Source organism: Varroa jacobsoni, unplaced genomic scaffold, assembly GCF_002532875.2.
Source record: "Varroa jacobsoni isolate VJ856 unplaced genomic scaffold, vjacob_1.0 scaffold_621, whole genome shotgun sequence".
Classification (NCBI taxonomy): domain Eukaryota; kingdom Metazoa; phylum Arthropoda; class Arachnida; order Mesostigmata; family Varroidae; genus Varroa; species Varroa jacobsoni.
The window spans coordinates 486839-509845 of record NW_019213523.1 but is presented as its reverse complement, the minus strand read 5'-3'; the positions used below and the strand labels follow the sequence as shown (position 1 = coordinate 509845).

The following is a 23007-nucleotide window of genomic DNA, read 5'->3' as shown; positions in this document are numbered from 1 at the left end:
AGAACCACACAGCCGCAGAATCCCAGTTATAAGCAAACCAAAACAAACGCCCTTTGACAGACTGTGGCCGGAACAGCGACCAAGAATTACTCTGAGCTTACATTTCAAACTTGCCAGTAGTATTAAAATATCCCTCAATGATTGTAATCGCACTTAGAGGTGTGAATAAAGATCTATGCATTAATATGCTCTAGGAATCGTACGTGTGATTCTACTAGATGCAGCCGATCTGCATCTGCAACGCTATTTGAACTTTCCGCCGCCATATAAACATTCAGTTTTTGCAAAAACCGCCCGACTTAAATCAAAATATCGTTTTCGCTCGTATTTGCTGACATTGTTGTCGACACGATCTATGCTAACGAAACAGCGATAAGTAAGTGAGCTACGTTCAAAAACTTCGTTGGTTAACCGTGTAAGTGGCGCCCCCTGGCAGGCCATTGGTCGGCGGTAACAGCCATGTTCTGTTTGATAGTAGGAAAGTGCTGCCGTTACCGCCATCGTCGTCGCTAGTGTGTTGTTATGTTATTATGTTGTGGGTCGTAGGAACTACTGCTGTAGCGGCGGGATTCAGAAATGTTGTGATGGTGATATTGCCGCTCCTGCTTTCGACGGCGATATTGATATGTGTATGTAGCCTGTGGCTTTCAGCCGTGCGAGTCTAGCTACTGCTACTATTGCTGCTGCTGCTGCCGCTGCCGCATGCTCATGAGAGTTGCAGTAGAGGTAGAACTACTGCTGCTGCTGCTGCTGGCGCTGCCGCCGCTGGTCGTAGTATTACTGAGTTCTGAAAGTTTGGCAAGCGAGTCTTCGAGGCGGGCGACAGACTCATCAAGTTTCCCTGTGTGTACTTCTGAGTTAAGTTACATTGCTCATGTCAACTCGTACGTAACGAGGGGACGGCGAGTTGCTACTTCTTGCCTGTGAAGTTACTGCTGGTACTGTAATTATCACATGTCATTATTATTGCGACTACTTAGATTGCTGTTTTAAAAGCTATTCTTGCTAGTTAGTATGCTGCTAGAATGAGACAAAGATCTGTGCATGAATATCTGGTGAAATCTACTGCAAAAAAAATCCTATATGGGTGTCCCGCACAGCGGATGTACGGGCATACACAAAGAATTAACACCTTAAAATCTGCCGAAAGAAATTAGCAGTGTCCTGTGAGCTGTCACCGTGTAAAACATCTATATTGTGCCCGTGTGTCATCAGTATAATTTTTCCTTTGAACTGTATGCGTGAAATGCGAAGGATGTCCGCGAATTAATGGTGATGATAGTGATTAGTGGATAAATGGCGGAAATAGAGAGATCAAACGGGAAACCGTCATCCATGTGTTTGTGCTTATTTGCGTCCAAGACGAGGGATATATATAGGCGAAGTAGCTGAGCGGTTGCCATTTCTGTCAACTACAACCACCACCGCCATCATCATTAGTGAATATGTTTAGAATATACCTGTTGCTTACCCGGAGCTACTCATTGTACGTATTACTGGCTCGTCGTTAGTTGTTGTGTCGGATCCTCCATCGGATCAACGTAATTCGATGTTTCGCGAAAGCAGCCGTGAGTGAGTGTGACACAAGTAACGACAACGGCAGCGACGTTAAAAACAATAACAATAGCCAAGTCAATAATAGTCAATAATAAATCTACCTTTTATTATAAATGTAATAAAACAACAAAGCCAGAAAAGAACTTCCACCGACGGTCGTCGGATCAAGTGAGCGCCTCGATGGCTTGTCGACCCAGCCGGCTATTGCTTTTATATCAACAGCAAGCTCTACGAACGGAACATCGTTTCTGCTTGATGGTGATGATGAAGGAGGGCTCTGCCACCGCCGCCTTCAAGTAGCGATGCAACAGGTTTGTGTTTATTATCATAATGTTGATAGATCGTGTTTTAAACACACTTACGAGGCGCAAAAACATTTTTCACGACTAAAAATAACCAAAAACAAAAAACGTTTGTTGTGATATTTTAATATCGCTACAACTTATCATTAAAATAAGGAACTTACTTTTTGAAACTATGGACATCTAGCATCAGAATCAGAGTTAGCTTACTTTTTTTTACTTACAAATTAATTTTGAAATGGCAATAATAGATAGACAAATTAGACGAATTTTAAATAGTACATTATAGAAAGCATTTCGTAGTTTCCTTCGATAATAGGTAGCTCATCGTCGAAAAAAAAATCCTGCTATGTACTGCTGAGGACAGGTGAATAAAGCGGGTTGGATGGTCAAGCATATTCCGAAAAACAGTGACCACATTTTAGTCTTCTCCCGATTAGAATTCGTGAACGGTAAAAAATATTTTGTTGTTTACCATTTGCAGCACTATTATTTGTCGCCCACTGTCTCCTGTCTCGTTTTTCGACGCTAATCGAGCCTGAACTACAGTAAGTTTGCGGTGACGCAAATGAACACGGCAAAGGCATGGTGCCTTGGCCATCGTCGCAAGTTATAAGCATCGTCACACTTTGTTTATTTGCTTGCTACTGTATACAAGATGTTGTTTTAAGTCCTTGTTTGTGCATGTGTACGTAGAAATCGGTTAGTCACAAATGCTGTTTCTGCGGCTCCTGGGAAGTGCTGTCGTGAGATTGGCGGGATTGGAAGTGCTATCGGCGAATATTGTCACAATGGTAATGATGTTGGCGATAACAACGACGATAACTACGCCGCATCGTGCTCGTGGATTCTAGTGGTGACGCTGATTCTGGTGTTGACATTAGGTCTCCGTCGGACCTGTGCTTGCACTGCATCGTCAGCATCTCAGACATATCTGTCGCCCGTCGCGCTGGTGGGATTGATGCGGCTGCCGGAGACACGGACGATTCGCTTCCTGATGATGTACTTTGTTGCCCCGCTGGGCTGAGCTTACCCCACACGGCCACGAGCGGCAGGACACGAACAACCTTTGCTGCTGCAGCCGCTGCTAACATGTGTGCTAATGTGCGGCGGCTGTACCTTAGTGATTGTGGCGTTAAATCATTGTTGTCATTTGGATCCTGACCGAGTTTATTCGTATATATCGCTCGTTATTTTGTCTTGGCCGGGGGTTGCAGCTATGTTTTGTCCTTCGCGATGCGTCTCTATTCAGCACCACGGCGATGGTTGCTGTCGTTGATGACAGCTGGCTGAACGCGGACACTGCTTTGCTTGGGTTTTTACTAATTAATTGTATAATTACACTATGAAAATATATAACTGAGAGGCTAGCTGATCATTTATTTGACCAGCGCAAGTTAAACCACACAGGTTAACCGATTACACCCTGCGTTTTACTGCAGTAATAGCCGGCGATACATTAGTACTAATAATAATGCAATATAAATTGTTTTTTTTCAAAATTAGCTGCTAGATTCGAATAGATTAAGACGGAGGGCTTTGTATCAGTTCATACAACGAATTATAGATGACAGATTTGTCGTGCTTGGTGGCAATAGGCGCATATCAAAGAGAAATGTAGAATGAAGCGGCTATTTTCAGTCCAGAGGAGAACCAAAAGGACGTGCACCTACATTAAGGCACCAGTACCAGTACACCTAACTGCCATTATAATTTGCCGCCAGATTAGATCAATCGGCGGAACTGTTTTTTTTAATAGGGCTACTCACAACCGGCTAAGAGCAGTACTGACAGGAACGGTTATGATTTCTGTTCTTGTCAAAATAACTTTTAAACAAACCATCAGAGCTGACGAAGAGAAACACATTGAATGACACATAGTAATACCATTAAGTGTTCTTGTATCGCTATTTTCTCCGAGTTTATGAAACTTTATACGATGACACTAATTTCAAGGATTCTTAAGTCTACTGTTTTTGTTCAGAGTTTGTAGAAGGGTCGTCGGAATCGTTTGTCTATATAGGCAATTTATAATGTAAAAGATACCTTATACATTGTATAGGACGGAAAAAGGCGCAGGATTGATGCAATTGACGTGATTAAAGGTCATCAGTTATCATAAGATTTATACTTATAGAGCTGGTAACGGACTCGGTATTCTGTCCTACGCATAAATTTTTAGACAAAGCGGCGAAGCAGTGTCTATAATTAATGTCAGTTTAAATAGCTTATTGCCCGGCACTCGTTGCTTTCGCATGATTTAATCAAGGGTTTTTCGGACTCAAAAAGAGCTTTTGACATTACGAGCCGCCAGGTGTATCACAAAGTTTCGCAATAACCTTAAATTTGCGATTATAGCAGTATTCCAGTTCCAACATGTAATAAGCGTGCGTACTTGTTCCTTATTTAAGCATTTAAGTTTACATACCCCGGTCGAAATTTAACTCAGTCTGTTTGCTGGATTTTAACTCTGGCCTTTTTAACATTTCGAGTTTTACGTCTGGTACTGCCGTGAGACATTCTATTGGACGGCTAGCTCCCAGCACGAAATGAAACGTGTCGATGCTGGGGGTCAAGCTCAAATTATCACATGTGCCTCAAATTTATCATGTAGGCACGAAGTCCTCACCGAAACGCTAATTCTGGCCCTATGGTAGGAGTACGTTAGAAATTTCATTAACGTATAAGTTGTGGCAAGAGTTGATACATCAACGGACACATGACATTAGTATTATGCGAGTGCTGTACTTTAATATAATTGAAATTAGTTTACGTCACGGCCGTGTCACTCGTAACCATCTATCTCGTAAACTAACGCTGCGAAGAATACTTCATATGCTATGAAGTCGTGGAAATATGACTATACTAAGAAAAGACCTAAAAAACGTTCAGGCACAGAAGTAGTCCAATCGCGGTGGTTATGTGAGATACTGTAGTTGGTGGCAATTGAATACGTTGACTACGTAAGACAAACTTCTTTTTTTTACAGATTGAGTCGTTGACTGGTTGGCGGCGCCACTAGACGACAATGCAACGCGACTTCTCTAGAGTGCCATTGTTATGTAAGGATTTTCTGGCGCATCAAGTGATAGCATCACATCCTTCCATTCATTAGAAGTTGCATCATTTGTCTTTGTTTGTTTTCAAAGTCGATAACATAAGTATGACGTAGTTTTGCTGGTGTTTTTTTCTACTGGGCTAGAAATACGGCCAACAAAACTGCGATTCCTTTAACTGTCTCTATGTAGTAAAGATGTAGTGCGTGGCGCTAGTGGGGTTTGAATTAGCGACCCCTAGCTAGCGGTTTAGCGGTCGACGTCATTCCAGTTATTTAATGATTTTATGTGTATATGATTATCAATTCGGTAAGATTTATTCATCGTCGTCAGGTAAACCACAAGATTTATTACACAACCTTTTGTCGATACGGGTATTAACGCAATTTTAAGCTCGGATGTTTTCATAGTGTTCATAGAAATATATAAGATTATCTAACGATTTTTTTTTAATTAAAATGTAGCCGCTCACATTCGCTCGACTCGTGAAGACTTGTTTACATTTGATTTGTTCACCCTTCTGTATCAGTTAGCTATTCTTCTGCACAGACACCGAATTGTACTCCTGTGTGAACTTTTTTCTCTGCGTCAGAGAAATAGAGCGCAATCTTCCTATGTCAGAATAAATCCTGTTCGCTCGTTTCATCGCAACGCACGACTCGACCCATATAGCCGCGGATTCAACGGACAAGACAAACTGTCGTGAGTAGCTGATAGGAAAATTACATCAATGTTTGAATTGATCCTGGAATGGAAGTCTAACCAAAGTGGTCACTGTACGAGCTTCCACAGCGGCTCTTGCCTGATACTGTTTACACTAGGCGCTGCTTGTAGTTATCATTTAGTGTTACTACGAAACCTTACTGCTCCAGGATTGGTAACCGGTACTGCGTCTAAACATCATTCCCTCAGACGGCATTGTTATTGTTAGTGCCGGTGCTGCAACTATAGTAGTAGTAGCATGTTTCGAAGAGCTTTACGTTCTGTGCTCAAGCCGCTGTGCACTGCTTCATGCCGCTGGCTTTCGGCGCAAAACGAAGTGCGCCTGCGCCCGGTTTCGAAGCTAGACCACCACGTGTACTCAAGTGCAATTGGCAAACACGTTACCATTGCAGCACGACGAGTATGTAACTACTGCTGTTACACCAGTAGCAATGCTGAATACCACCGCAACGTCAAAAGACGATCTCTGTGTGTGGCAAATGCTATAACATGGGGCCAAAATAAGGAGGTGAAAGGCTTCTGAGCTTTTAAGAACAGCTTGCTAGTTGTGATGATCTGCCTTTCTACTCTATTGAGTTGTAACCGCGTCTGCTAGTCCCTCTTAACAGATCTGCTGTGTAAAAGTATTATTACATGTAATATCCGTAGCACACAGAGGAGTACAACAACCACAAACTACAAAGCTCCCCTCGAGATGTTCGTTTTGTACGCGTGATAATAGTAATAATGATGGACAGTTCTAATAAAAAGGAGCAGAGCTTAATGGGAAATCACTTGACATGACCGATAAAGCGACAACCGTTCTTGATCCATCCACTTAAGTTGTACTCTCATAATTCTGGCACTGTCGTTCTGATCTGCTTCATTCGTGTTTGATTAAATAAGATCAAATAAAAAAAAACTCTCCCCTGAGATTAAGAAGATCGAGCGAGAGGGAATTAGATATCAATAGGCGACGTACATACTCCCTCGTTTAATGTCGATTGCTCCTTCGTAATCAACGTCATTGTTAATATTATTATTATTATTACAGCGAAAGATTGAAAGCTACCATACGCCTGAAGGTAGGGATAAAGGATTGATTTGGAAGACAACTAAAAGATCATTGATCCCAAAGGTTTATGCCTTGAGCTGCATTTTTCACACTAAGACCGCCGCGTCTAAATTAGCTATGATTGATAGCCATTCCAATGGCAGAAACGAGTGATGGCGCACCTTTACAAATTGACGCATTGAGGTATAAGGAACACTCGTATATCTTTCGACAACAGAAAGTGCAGAGAATAATTTTTGCGAGTTTGTTTGAACGGTAGATGTTTTTTTCGGAGTACCCTTTAGCCGTTCGGTGACTAATCTGTGATCGGCTTCAGTAAGCCAGAACTCATGGTGCATAGCTGTTCGTCGAACTAACGAATATGATATTGTTCCTGAATGAATTGAAAAACAAATGACACTCACGGCACAGCTACCCTTTCATTTTCAGAACTATTTCGACGAGACTACATTTTTTGATCAATAAGAGATGTAAGATGTCATCCGACTCAGTCTCATCTCTCTCTCAATCTGATTTCAGTTCATCTTGAAACCGGTTTGCAAATATTAGTAGAGGCCTAAACGCTCCTCCTCCGTTACTAAAACTATAAATCGTGTGAAATACTCTCTTACTCTGACAACTGTTAGTCTGTCATACGCAGCTCATAGTGCAATGTGCTACAGAAATTTATAATGTATGATTTACCTAGCGTGCGACGTTACGATCATATCTAGTTCACCGTTTGTACTGAAGCAGAACGCAATGCATGTTTCGCAAAAATTCGTTTTTCAAGGGACGCGACATCTAGTGACTGCGTTACAAACCTTTGCAAAAAACAACTAACTGTAGAACAAGCAACTGATAGATTATTGTGATAACCTTGGTACCAATGCACAATGTCGCCATTATCTTTCGATCATATCTGAAATAACGCCATATCTGCGTTTTGTTTTTTTGCTGCTAGAACGCAGTTTGCAATTTTTCGATCGCTTTCAAATCTGTCCATAAATAGAAAACGTGTCGCATGTCGTCTCTTATAATGTATAAGACGAATAGGTAGGTGTGATCGGAAAAGGGACGCCGTGTGTCCCTTAATAACACCAGCCTGTGTAATGTTATTGTGATTGCGGCCATAATGGTCTAATGCATTGTTGCGACCTGTAAGATGATAAATCAAAGAATATATTAAAGGATAAAGTTATAATAATTATACCTAACCGTGTATGAGTGCTAACAGCCATCATGGCTTCGCAGTGTTGACAATCTGTTACAGTTCTGATTATTAGTATAGTAATAATAAAATATTTGGTGACGTCGTAAATTGTTAGTGAGCCTTTGTATAAGAGCTAATGTTTCGCACATCCACTGGCAGCTACTGGCAGGGATTTATGCATATGCGCCTTCTATTAAAATTGTAAAAGCACAAGCAGTAAGCATAGTTACTTATTGGAAGTCACTTAAGACTTTTTTCTGTTCGAAGGTTCGAGCAATACAGTGTACATACAAGCACTACCACCAGAGCATAATATCTGTTTTTGTTGCGCCGAGTAAGTGGCTCAGCCGGCTAGGCTTATTTCCAATTTCAAGGTTCACTCCGAATTAACCCAGATGTTCATTTAATAGTACTACAGGCTCGTAAGAGGTTGTAGCCGGTGGCACCGATTCATCAGGCCGGGCTCACTCTAATCAGGTTCCTTACCTCCTGAGACTAGCTCCCTGCAGGGGGCGGCCCCTCCATCAGTCCTCCGAACTTGACTGCAACGTGTCGTCTGCCATATCCTTTGACGGTAACTTCACAAGCAGTCCTTCATCGGAACGACTTTTGCAAAAATCTCCTTAATACGATTGCGACCGGATAACGAAATAGTGATCTTTGTCTTTTGCGAGAAACAATAACAGTTCTGACGTAATGTGTCTTTTTCTAGTGTGTGTTGTACAAGCCGCCAGCGTGTGATGCGACGCACCCTACAGGCTTGCAGTGCACAGACGTCTGACGGGGCCTTACCAGTTCTGTGAAGGCAATTTTGTGTGAGGTAGTAAGTGCTTCACCGAAGCGTGCAATAGAAGCTTTTATGTCAGGGATCATCTTTGCAACTCCAGCTCATATGTTGCTTAGGCAGAAGTCCCAGAGATTAATTCCGTTACTGGCGTGAAGAGCACTTTTCCTTTCTCGAAGACCGTCGATATTTGGCAGTATGCTGGCAATTCGCCTCTGTGACGGCTTGGTTGATGTGCCGTACCACTCTCATTGTATGATTGAGTTGTATGTTCAGGTATTTACCCGATATCTTTTCACCATTCAGTGTGGGCACTGGGCTGGTATTCTGTTTTTTGTTACAATAGGTAGTATAACTTCACGAGGGCCGTGCTCTTTCATATATCTCGAAAGTTCTTTCAGCGCCCGATTTGCTCTTCTTTAAAGTTCTTCTGCCGTCCGAGCCTTAAGATGTGACAAGGTCTTCTGTAGAAGCAATCATTTCGGTATTTAGAGGAAAATTATTCATACTTAGCACCAGGATGGACTATTTTTGGAATCTATGCCGAGGTGCAGTGTTCAGAAATTCTTAAAGTTAATCACACTGAGCTATATAGGCACCAGCCTTCCTCGGTAATGGCTGTAGTCAAAAGTGGCTCGGGTCCTGACGATACATTGCCATTAATTATTAAAGCTCCGTTGATTTTGTTAGAAGATCATCTGAACCGCCAGCCATTTTCTTTCATCTAGGAATTCGACCTTGAGGATGATCACAAAAACAAACAGTTGCACTTCTGCGATGGTAGCGTGGTTTATCATTACCCTACGACATTCTAGATAATTGTAACGTGTTGTAACGGTCTATTATTGAACTTCGTCGCTCTCGAACTTCTCGAACATTAATTGATGCCGCTTGTTTATTACTCTAAAGTGTAGTCGGTAAGCTCGCACACTACGCAGATGAGCTTTGGGCGTAGCACTAAATCTCCTGCCGAATAATAATCTGCCTATAACATCGTTCATGTTGCGGCACGGGTAAAAGTCGACAAACGTTAACAAACACGAAAAAATACTGTTGCCCTTGCTGCCTCGAAAGCTATTTCGGCACGGATAAGGGTCGACAAACGTTAACAAACACGAAAAAAGACTGTTGCTATTTGAATCACAATGAAAGTGCCACTGACGTCATCGTTATTCACAATGATAATATTAAATCATAGTGTTATTTTTGTAGTGACGAACCAAGAGAATAGCTTCTCTTGAAATTATAACAGCTATGCTCCGAGGGCTATACGTTTTATTTGGTTTTTTTTGGCGAATTAGTTAGATACTAATTAATACGGGGAACCAATTATCAGTTCTAAACCAAGTATGTTACATCGTTTAATGATATGATTATCTTTTCTTTAGCGTACTAAATCTACTGTTTGACCAAGAAACGACGCGATACGACCTGCGCGTAGTGGAAGTGCAGGGCCTCGTGCTAAAGCTAAATGTGGCAGTAGTTGCTGTCACTCATTACAAAATGTCACTGCAATATTTAATATGAAACCAAATTTCCTTACGCTAACAGGCTGTTTATTTGACAATCAATCAGCAGAGGCCTTTACTTGCTCGTGTAGTCTGTCTGAGCTCAATCGTTTTTTTTTTTTTAATTGTTTCGATGACAATGAGCCTGTTACAGTGCTGGCAGTAAGTATCAGCCCTCAAAGGGGACAAGTGTTTTGCAGCCATGTGTTAGTTTTCTTTTTAATTTTGCTTATTTAATTGCTGCACTTCAAAAGAGAGACTCGGCCCTTAAGCACAAGCATTATGTCTATGAAGGCACAACTTTTATACGTAAAATTTTCTTGTTGACCCTTTGATAGGAAAATAAGGAAGACATTAGATGTTCTGTAAGATCATTGATAGCATTATACATTGGGCGCTGGAGTGTAGATATTGGTAGCTCTTGTTAAGGAAAACAGCAGTAACTGCACGCGATTATATTTTATTGTTCCCTACATGCTATCATGCGCCTAGTGCATGCACTAAAAATTAGCACATGCTTCAAGTCCAAGCAATACTGTTTAAGTCACAAGTTTGAATGACATTATGTTGACCCGAATCAGAAAATCTTAGAGGCTTTAAAAAGTGTACGTTTCTATCGGAGCAGCCTATATACAGCTGTACTTGTTTTATAATTAGGTATTTTTTTTGTTTGTCACCATGTTTAAAGTGTTTGTCTTTGCTTATAACTAGTGGGTGTCATGATTTCTTATAGATAATAGTGACTTATGGTGATATTATTTCGTAATAACTTTTATTTTTATTTATATATAGCTAGATCACAATTCTCGGGCTTTATCCCTTTTTATTATTATTATTATATATATTATATTTTTTTTGTGTTTCACTTGTTCATGCAACACGATGTTTACAGAGACGTACATCTGCACATTTGATAATGTATCGGAGCGAACTATGCTACTAGCCACGTTAATGTTTGTATATGACGATGTAACGTTTTTTTCAAATGCACGAAATAAAAACACAACGCTGCCGTCGATGTACGAGCAACCAAGTTGACATTACGCTCTAAAGCAAAAGCAAGCTTTGTTCTCTGGGGGACAGAAGTATTTGCCCGATTATTTCTATCTTCTCCAGGGGCCCAGGAAAGGAAAGGCCTGATTTTTGCTTCCGAAAGTTTGTTTCGGATCGGACAAGCCCGTAGGCCTAAACTTTTAGTAGTAGATAATATGCACCGATACTCATATTGTATATGAGATTCAGATAGTTGGTTCCCAGTACGAAACAAAGTAAGCTTACACCGTTTGAATTATGGCATATCAATTGGCTTAAATAAACATGTAATTTTGTGTTTCGTTGGTATATTTATTCGAGGTGTTTTCAAGAACATCTGTAAATACTGTGTAAAGAACAGTTGTTGTTAGTTTATAAACGCGAGAAAAAGTTACCCAGTTTAGTCTGTAAATTCACGTCGTGGAACTAATCTGAGACGAAAATTGTGTGTCGTTAATTGATCGTCTTGTTGCCGAATAGTTTGAATGTATGCGTTTTTATATATGTAATATAAACATACATCAAAAAGTAGAAGTCATAGCTTTTTTTAAATTCAGCTTTTGCCCTTAAACCATCTGAAATTAAATTTGCACCTGTTGCGGAAAGGTGATGACGTAACACATAGAAAGAAAATGTGATTTGAATGAAATACATATCAAGATTGCCGACCCATCTGCTGTTGGGTCTACGCCCGCCACTTCTGGTCGCGGGCGGAAGAGTAGAGCAAGTACCAACAAATAATCAGATGCGATGTCCAAACGATGAGTCGCGCAGTAAGAAGCGATTGTGTACCAATGATGCAGCAAGTTAGCCAACATTCTCTGAGTCTTCACACTGTGAGTGTATATAGCACAGGAACATTTACGACACTAATAGCTCCTGCAACGATCCTTGCGCCGTTACCCTAATCATCACCGTAATCGGCCGTGTGCCGCATGTCACTCAATGGAAAATTTAACTTATTAATTGCTAAAAATCATAATATGATATAGCTCGAGCAGTTCTATTCGTAGAATAGGCCGTAGTCGTCTGCTGTCAAAAGCCACTGTCACTGTTTCTAGCTGTTTGAAGCTAGAAACAGTAAAAACAAACAAGGAAGCAATATTTTGATTTAGTAAAAATTAGCTAGGAAAGGACCATAGCGCTTACATAGGATGATTGGGAAAATATTCGTTTGACGGCGTAGAGTTCACTTATCGGAATGCCGATTGGATATTAAAAGGCAAATGTTTTTTGTTATGGTTGAATGGCATTAATGGAGGAGTCACGAAAAGAACAACAACAAAGGCACAACCATTCACCGCTTCAGAGTTGTGCGTACAGGATGAAGCGAAATTTGTGCTTCGGCGAATCGATAGTCTTCGAAAAAGCAGTAGCCGGAACAATGCGGCAGGTGCACCAAGCATAACTATAATTACAGTTGACTGGACGGAATCAGGTAGTACTACTGTGAAAAAAGCGCGTGAGCTGAAACTATTTATTAATTACGGTTGTATTGAAGGCATCGTTACATTTGGTAAGCATTTAACTAATTGGAATCATTCAGCATTCCTACATAGACTGCTGACTAAGTTCTATTTTATATATTTTGGCCAGTTTTGGTAGTACGTGCTTCCTGTATGATACAGTGAAACTTTTGATGGGGATGGCACTTCCTTACGGTTTCTAGTGTCGTCTTCTGGATAATTTCTGGGTCTGATGACGTTAGTGGTGCCACTGTTCCAGCCGCTGCTGCTGCTGAGCTAAATAGAAGGTTCAGCGATTACGAGCCAGAACGGCTATTGTTGGACGACAAATATTTATAGAAAACGTTTGTGTTGCGCTTACATATCACTGCAGCATTAGCACGTGTTGCCTATGGATAACATTAGCTTGAAGCTCGCTCTTAGGGCGTGTTTATTCGACTGACGATATTCACCTATTATTACCGTTACTACACTATGTTCTGTGCGAAGAATCGCCGACGTTCTATTGTGCAACGTCGAAAGTAAAGAAGTGCAGATATTTGTTATAACACCATTACGGTGCGTCCATATGCGACTATAACGCATCCTGCGTCGCTTTGCGGTTTATCAAGGTTCAGCCACAAGTGGCGCTAGTATACAATTGATCTGAGCGCAGCTGGGTCTCATGTAACCGTCTACTTGACTGTTGTCAATGGAACGGTATGTTAGCGTTCATTGGATCATGCCAGCGACACGGGTCCGCCAGATCCGGGCGACCTTTAACATCGGACATGAATTATCCCGATATCTCTTTTTTCTTCTCGATATGCCTTGTCTCTCTCGCTCTTTCTCATATTCCCAGTGCTATAACTGTTACTGCTCTGACTAAACCTCTTTACGCTTCCTCAGTATGATCATTTTGCTGTTCATCAGCCGTTCCGAAAGTCGCAATGGGGCCTGCACCGCCATTGTAACGGTGTCCTATCGTATGACATGCACAAGAATCTATAAAAAGAAAAAAAGGATCATACCGAACTTAACTGCTGTCCTTAATCATTTCATTAGAAGTAGCATTTACTATGGAGCATTGTTATATCTATATAGACATAGGTAATCAGCTTCTCATACACTACAATATACACAGTGACTTTCGTATGAACATCAGAAATGGATGAGACTGAGCAACGAAATAATAGTGTTAGCATCATAAATGATGAAAATGTTTAAAGAAAAAAATTGTAACATTTGCGTAGATGCTTGCTCCAGTGCTTGTTAGCCTGTCTGTGTTTATTAATCATTCATCGTTAATGGATCAAAATATTAAATATATATATGTATATATATATATGGTGAGAAGTAAACTAATAAATTTTTATGAAGACCGTTTTTTATGAAGAAAGTCTGCAACGTCCTACAAAAAAAGTGTTATACGTATTCCCAAGTTCCTAGATTTTTGGTAAAATTTTTGTAACGGTGCATTTATCATTACCGTCATATTAATCACTGCTCACTTACTACGCAAATGGATGGACATTGGTCATCGCATCAAACTGACAGGGTATCCAAATTATATATATATATGTATGCAGGAAAATAAGGGTAGAGTCTTATAAAACATAGTCGCGAGTCTGTTGATTTCTTGGAGTAATTCTTGATAAAATAACTACTACAGTCGCTACTATTTAACGTATGTTTGGCCTTTTCCCGGATGTTGGCTCTGTTCGCTACATTCACAACAACGGCAACTCTCGTTCTCACTCACTTAGGCGTTCGATAACACGTAAAAGTGTAGATGCATCAAGCGAAACACTTCTACCCTAATAATCACCGCGACAACTATTTCGTACTTGAAATAACAACGAGTTCATTTATTTTGAAACGGAAGATACGCAGAAAAGAACCAAACGTGAATTGTTCATTTGATCATCAAGCATCAAGCAAACCCAATGTGCTTTAAATCATAAAAACAATACCGAGAGAGCAAGAGTTATATAACACGATAATAATAATAGTTTAAGTGTTAGTCAAATTGTCGCGGGTTTGACTGGTGACGCGCGTGTCTGTTGCGCTCATGTGATCTCACTCTGCTGGGTGAGATCACATAATGGCATTGATAGTTATGGCTATCTATGCAAATTGTCGAAACGATCTTTCATCATTAATGCAGCACCATGCATTTACAAATACAGTTTGAGCACGGATACCGTTAGTTTATTATTAAAGCTCTTAAGAAAATATCTTTAGGGCACTAATATACATAAAAAGCGGTGACATTGTGAACTAGACATTGTGTCTAGATACCAACGAGTAGCATTTAGAAATTATAGTTTTCACATGGTGTTTGTTATCAAATCGTTGTCTAAACACTGCTTGCTCTGTGCTTAGATATATGATCACTTTATCTTGTTATATATTTTGTCGGATCGTTAGTTCACGGTGATAGGTAGACTGTTATGTGATTAATATCGGAATCGTACATGACGAATGAAGTGAATTTGTCTCCCAAGTACCGTGAATCTACCTTATTCAAAGTGTGTTCTTCGCACATGAGTGACTGTATTCGGAGGGTTGAATCTTCTATATTTTATAAGCAAGGGAAAATTTTAAAAAATCTATGATAGAATAGAACCTAAAAGCGTATTACGAGAGCAGCCGGCGATGATGAAAGGCGGCAAAGCCAGGGAGGTCTCCGTTCCCATAACTGAGCTCCCCATAGTCATCACAAACCTCTCTCTCTTAAAATAGTTTAAGAAATGGCAAGGTACTTGTGCTACCCCGAGCTAACCGTACAGGTTGCCAGTGTCACAAATGATAGCGGCGGCGAAGTCCAAAACAAAGAGTGGCAATGATGATTAAGATTGCTTTTTTTAATTTAAGACTGATATCTTCATCTCGGGTATTACTGTTCTTCTTCTCATAGATATATTAGACATGCGGTAAGCAAACAAAACGCACGCAGTAGCACGTAACACGAAAACATCGGCTTGCGTGCAAAGTGCCTTGCGACAAAAAATATTGGGCAATTCAGGTCGGGTCCGACAGGTTGCCCAAGGCAAGGCAAATGCAGCAGCGTAAAATGGTACCAAAGTCTCCCTAACACAAGGTCAGATAATAGCATTTCAGTCAAAATGCGCGAAGCTTTTGGGGTTAATATATTAGTTGCATAGAAGCGGATCAGGCAAACGATGGAAGTACAGATTACTCAAAGTCATGACGACGATGGGTCACATGCCTGAAAGCTACAGCGGGGTGTGTATATTTGCATACATCTGTTTTCTCTTTCTCTCTCTCTCTATATATATATATGTATATATATCCCCGACGGTTTTTAAAATTGAAAAATTTTTAAACTACGTGCCATTAGCAGGCGAAACTCGAGTGGTAAACACTTTATAAAATAAAAAAGACATTTTTCTGTCTCGAGAAACAATGCTCAGTGGCTAAGCTTTTGTTCTTCAAAGGCCACAATTACGGAAAGTTATCAACGAATGGTGAGGTACGTTAGGTAACAAGGTAACGTGAATGTTTCAAGAACGAAGATTGCAGTATTGCAGACAAGCGAAAAAGTGATCAAATATCGGTATTTGAAGCGTAAGAACACATGGACGCTATAAAAGACGCTAAAAATGGACGCAGAGCTTAGAGGTTTAAGAACTCTGTCGGCGACAACATTCATTTCATGTGTAACGGGTTACAGAACCCAAATACTAAGAATGCGAAAACTGAGTACATGTATCCCATGATCTCATTCTAGGCGATCTATTCTTAGGCGAACCTATTCCACGCGCATTCGCAGGATTTTAATCAACAAAAAAGTCCGCTTGGGGCATAGCGCCTTTGCCCGTTCCTACTCGGTGATTTTAAAACCGATCACTGAGCACCGTTTTGTCTTATCGCCGTCAGCTATATGCTATTTTTTGGCATTGATAAGTAGTTAGTGCTAGTGGTGGAAAAGGCGAAACTTATTTTTTCGACTGATAAGAGCCATCGTTACAGTGGTGAGCGAATCCTTAGGACAAATGCATGTGCTTAGTACCGCCATTCTGCATAATAAAAATACTGGTGGAATAGTGCGCTATAGTTGTACTGCGATCGAGCTGAAGGTCGATTCAAAGCCAATTTTAATCCTCATCATGCGGCATTCAGCTGTGTACTATTGTGTGCCAATATGAACTACTAAGGGATCCGCGCCGTGAAACGACATCTAGCGAACAAATGGTGAACTACAATGGTCAGCGGTTCTCACAATTAAAGCAGGTCAACTATGTTCGTTTGTAAAATTCATTTTTAGTCAAGTATTGTTTTTTAGACCATCAGAATGCTCATATGTATATTGTTCGAGGTATATATGATATCGCCGTAATGTGAGATAAACAGATTTATTCTTTAACCTAAGTACTTTTGTTTTCGTATGATCCAAAAAACAGTAGTCTGCGGTAGCTTACTTGAGCTCTATATATTATGAAGATCTGCATTTAAGATGTGTGTAACTACAATGTTAAGTCACGACGAAATTTTGTATGCTACTGTTGTGCCGGGCTTCCTCTAATCGTGTAACGGCATAGGTAGCGCTTACCTTAATAGATAGACAGAGTCAAGGTCCACACGTTTAGCGACTGCTATTTTGATGCATCTGAATGACGTTCTCTTTCTCGGAGCCTCTGGCTTATCGAGCTTTTCTTGAGTACATTTGGATCCTGAGAACGACAAGGCTGGCTGGATGCCAGCGTCTAGCAAACGTTTTAGGCTCATAGGTTTATGGAGTCAGTAAAGTGCAAGCTTGAGAAGACCGCCTTTTAGAACGAGACAATGGCGTCTAGGACTAGGAATGTCATCTTGCGGCCGGCCATTTGACTGTTGTAGGGGAGCGGAAGCGGTATCCACATGTGTTTGTACGTTCGAAAGTTGTCGCTTTTTAGCCCCTTAAGAAAGGGAAAAATTGGGATGGTTAAGCAACTAGCCTACTGAGAGTGAGATCGGCAAGGCGGGAGAAGGCTAACAAGAGTAATGTCCTATATTAATATAGGTGTATAGGACATCTTTAAATATAGCGACGCAGTTGGATCAGCTACCACCAAGCGCTTGGCTCAAGCCTAATCCCTGTTGGGCAACCAAGAAAGAGTGCGGTCGTAACGAAGCTGGGAAGCGCAACGGGTTGTGAACGATCACTGCCTGGAACAGACAGATAAAACTGGAAAAGGAGGCGTGGTCTAATCTCGGGAGAAGAAATAAAACAAAAATAGAAGTCTAAAACATTATTATATCTTAATCGGTGGCTTGATAGTCACCCCGCCACAGGTAAAAATTAGCATTTACCCTGTAAATCCTGAAGGGAGGTTTCTGGGCCGGAGGGGGGTTGGATAAAAAGGCTGTACAGACTCACCCCAATCGGTCTTAGCAGGCCAACTACTGTAGCACTGAAGTGCTCTGATTTTTTGTAATACTTTTTCTTTTCAATCAAGCAATTTAATAGAACAACTGCAGTATTTGAATATAGCACGCTAGTTGCCATAGAAGCCTTACATTTGTAACACCTGTTAGAGAAAATGGCGCCAAACAACACCAATATGTGAATATTAAGAACATTTGAAAAACTAAAGATAACCAATAGCTCGATCTTCTGCCGAATTATATAACAATGTTTTAACTATAGTGGCAAAAAAGAACAAAATCGCAAAAAGTTACCTTATATTGGCATACGACTTAGTAGATAGCACAAGAAGAACATTGTTTCTAATAAACCTATTATTAAAGGCCCAATATTCTAGTATTCTGAATGTCTTAAGTGACGCGGGGCCCGGTGGGTTCGCTACGAGTACTTCGGAATAATCCTGATGTCCAGCCAGGACCATTGTGAACCCTAGTATCTAAAGCGCTTGAAGCTTGCACGTTCGATACTGCTATTAGGCGTTGCTTTAGCTGACTGATTCTCAGCTGTCAATCAAGCTCTCAATTTAGCCACCTATTAAAGATACCTTTCGTACAATACACTCTTATAGATTACAAAGTACTTGGTTTAGTATATTCATGATAAACTAATTCCCTAATCGATCCATGCGAGAGGCATCTGTCGAAGACGGAACGAGATTTCATCACAATGTATCGGGTCAGATTCAGAAGTCTTCATCATTTTTCATATTTCTCGTTCATCAAATTCATTTTATTTATAGCAGTCAGAGTTACCCTTATTTCATCTTAGAAAATGATCGATCCTCTTCGTCAGTTCGTAATTGGTTGGTTCGTAATTGATGCCTGCTCGACTGACGTAATTATCGCCTGCTGGATGTCTTTAGAGCGTCCACTTGATTGCTCCGATGTTCTCTACGATTTGGCGAATGCTTACATGTGAGTTCTGGTCTGTGAGTTCTGGTCTGTGAATTCTGATGAGCATCAACATAGTCAAAAGCCGACATAAACGTGCCTAGTCTTCGAGGCTGAAAGCTCTACTTCGAGAACAAGTGTATTTTTGACTGACCGTGTAGTCCGCTTAAAGCGTTGGGTTCATATAAACCATGTATGTCCTCATTAGAGCTCAGCCCTTTTTTAAATTAAAAAATCGACTTTAAACACACTTTCGGGATCTCCATATCGGGAGGCCTATAGAGCTAAACTAATTGAAATAAAGTAATTGTAATGAAGTAAAACTAAAGTAATTAAAATAAAAACGGCGTCAAAAAAGCCAAAACGCGACGGTACAAATATAATAAACAACGGCGCTTTCCTCTCAAATGATTTTATTTACATTGGTAAAATTTAAAACAATCCGTTGCGAACTGGGACAACCTAATATTATGGTAATATTAGTAATATGATGGTTGATAAAGCTCATTGGACCCTTTTGTAGCCGTTCTATATCATTGAACGTAAAGTGGGGGCGGCATAGTGTTCGCAGAAGAATTAGTCTAGTGAGTCATGGAATGAAACGTCCTGGTAGAAGCCACCCATACCCACTGCATTCACAATCAGTGTTAGTAGGATTCACTTGAGCAGAATAATACATGGGACCAGCAGCATAGAGGCGCATAACGCTATGCTGTACAAGCGTATGATACCAATTGCGACGACAGTTGTTTTTCGTTTCGCTGGGGGTAAGCGCAACCATTCGTGTTGCTATCCCTGTTTACGTTTTAGCAATCATTTTGTTGCCATCAGGGCTCAAACTTCCGGCCCTTGATTGGTTCATTCGATGGTAGACTGTCCGAGGCACTGCTTCTTGGGTCAGCCACAGTGTGAGCAGATGTTTCTCGCTATGACGCAGATCTCGCCTACGTGGCCCAACGACCCCAAACCCCAATAGGAGCAGTCAACGTGCTTGCTCATGCTAACGCAAACCAATCATTGACTGTATCGTATAATAGGTATTCGCTACGTGTACTTGTCAACGAGCAAGATCGCGAAATAGGGCGTACGACGCTATATCAGATATCTACACTGATTACTCTTTTAATAGATTTCTGTCTAAGATGACCGCTTCCTGTTTAAGAATGTGTAAATTGATATTATATATAATTATATATCAAAGACAATAAGGATGAGACCATTTTATTGTTGATTTGGCTTGGGTTAATTTTATTGATACGTCCTTTCCGTGTGAATACCGCTTCATCGATTAATTTCTTTCCGTAAGAATTCAATGAGTCAATTAATACAGTTGTACAATACTATAAGATGCGGACGCGCATTAGACGTTTTAAGTATACGTATACTGTGACGTAACGGTGTATATGATGTAAACCCCAGCTCCCATTTACAATGTGCCTTGATAAAACTACAATTGCCTACAATTCGATATTATTATTATGACCATCGTCACGGTCGCTACTTTGACAAGGTCCAAGTACTGACGAAAGCAACATTGATAAGTATGTGTACAACAACCTAACCTAGGCAGTGAAGTCATCTGATCTCTGTAGAAGGAACTAATTTGTTTATTGGAGTCCTGGGATTCAAAAACGACATTAGCAATAGGTAAACAACTAAATTCTGATTTTCAATTCATATCTTGTCACGTTACTTTGGGTAAGTAACGTCACAAGTGCTATTGGGTCGTGCGGCAGCTCGAGCGTACGTTATCTTTACAAGAGCAGCTGAAATAATTTTTTTATGGACAGAAATAGATGAATCTGAAACATTGTCGTCGATCATCCTTTGCGAATGTTTAATTATAGACGCGGCAGTGCTTCTTTGCATATGATCAGCATCATTTTTTGGTGTGATTCTTACATATTTAGAGCAGATACTGGTATATATATTCAGCTTATTAGATAGGAGCGCAGTAACGTTTTCGAGTGTTATTTATTTCTCATATATTAAAATATTGTATACGATGTGTTCTCGAGATACGATTAGGAAAACACGGCACTCGTCGTTAAACAGATGTTCCACTCTCTCTGTGGGGTCCCAGAGCTAAACAGACTGGTCCCTGCGAGAGAGCGAATCAAACCTGGTTTATTATGTAGCTATAACGGGGCTGAAGCGCCTCCTTGCGGAAGAATATCGTAGACTCAACAGAGGACGAGGCTAAATTCTCATTCTGTCGCCGTCAACGTGTTGGTAGATTAATTTTCAATGTCGCTGTCTACCTAGTTTGAACGAGTTCAAAAACTATGGGCACAGTTTAGTCGCTCGGCGCTCTAGAAAAGGTGTTTCTGGATATTTAACCCCTTTGCACAAAGTATAACAATGTGGTTATCTAACGCCGTTGTAGAATCTTCAGCAATTTCGGCTATATACTACTATATCAAAGACATTAAAACGCCACTTAAATTAATGGCAAATGGCAAAAGGATGCATTTGGCATGATGGAGTTTTTTTTAAGGCAATTCTCTAATTTCTCCTAAGACGAGTAAAATTTAATAGTTGATTGCTAGATAATTGATAACACGTGTAATTGCTCAGATATTTTCAGCTGAGGTCATTATGTATTCAGAGGAGAACATGTTAGTATCTTCTGCAGTGTTTCTGCAATGCGTTAGGGGCTAACTACCTTGTCGCGCAGTTTGTCTGCTGGCAAGCAATCGGCCAAGGCAAAGGCAGTGGAGATGCAGCGGAAGAACGGAACCTAACGGACGCGTTTGAACGTGATTGATGTATGTGATCGGACAATTTCAATACTTATTTCTAGCAGCAGGAACAGCTGCTTCTAGTCCGAACAATTAGGGCAGCGACAGTGATTGCTGGTTATCGACGGACGTTCGGGAGAAGAGGCGCGCATTGCATTGGGACGTAAGCCCAAGTAGTTGTCGTCATTGCAGTCGTGCAACGGTACCGATGCCTTTGCACTTTCATTCATCATCGTAGCACGTACGTGGCGCATTCTCTTCGTGAAGCCTTTATGGCCCGTATCTGGCGACCTTATATAGTATATGGCTGTCTGTTCCCCGTACGGCACAGATCTGTTTTCTCTCGTCAGTCATGCCTTCTTCTGTCGACATTAGTTTTTCGCGGTGAAGACCTCCCTTCTACCCAGAACCACAAATAGGTAACGGCGTCAGATCGTAGTGATAGTTAATGCTGAACGACGGATGCCCAGCTGCGAAATGGTTTCGGCGGAAAGGGCTTTGCAGAGAGAAGAGATTAGATAATAGGAAAAGCAAATGGCCACATACCGTACAGTTGCTCGATCCAGACCCTAACAAGTTAAGGAAAAAAAATGTCAGAAACGTACTTGATGTTAGATGGCAATGCGGAGGAGCGGGGACCGTTGAAGGAACTTATGACAGTCGGGAGGCGTCGCAAAACGCGCGACTGTTAGCATACTGATTTACGAAGCCAGCAGCTGCACGGGGTGCACACGGGTGCTGCGTGAACGCAATATGGCTGGTAGCGATTACCGAGTTTTAATAAAATAAGCAATATCAACTAGCTACTATATAGTTGGGACGTGGCTGAAGCAACAAATTCCAGCCCAGTCGCCGGCGCATTCTCAGTGTCCGATCAGCGGCATCATTGTCTATGATATATAGTATTTGCTGCGATGTAACATTCCCATTTATTGATGAGCTTTCTTATTTTTAAAACGATTGGCGGGTTGTTCCACGTGAGGTAGAGTGGAATAATTGTATAAGGTTGAACGAAGTAAGCTCATAGCTAATATGGAACAAATTACCAGGGCCACTCAGGGTTGTTATTGCCGAACTCGAAAGGTCAGTTTTAGCAATGGTGTTTTTTGCCTCCCGACATTTTTTATCAGTGGAGCCCATCGTTGGAGAAAAATAGGTGATCTCGATAAAGTGACGATAGCAGCCCTTTGGATAAAAAAAAAAAATATTCTACGTTGTATAGTACTTAACCATCGGCAAATGTAAATTCACAATAGAGAAGTAAATAACGAACAGTGTACATAACTTATGCA

At 40.8% G+C, this 23007-nt stretch overlaps 1 protein-coding gene across 11 annotated transcripts in view; it reads left to right on the top strand.

Moving 5' to 3' along the window:
- Window positions 1-62: 62 nt before the first annotated feature.
- The window catches only part of PDZ-GEF (PDZ domain-containing guanine nucleotide exchange factor), a 56320-nt gene continuing 33375 nt past the window's right edge, over window positions 63-23007 (top strand). For all 11 annotated transcript variants that reach the window (XR_002681327.2, XM_022835952.2, XM_022835950.2 and 8 more), the window contains exon 1: window positions 63-1868. Coding sequence is in view for 1 of the 11 variants with exons in the window: in XM_022835944.2 (XP_022691679.1) it covers window positions 1860-1868 (9 nt within the window). In the remaining 10 variants the exon portion in view is untranslated. The remainder of the gene's footprint in view (window positions 1869-23007) is intronic.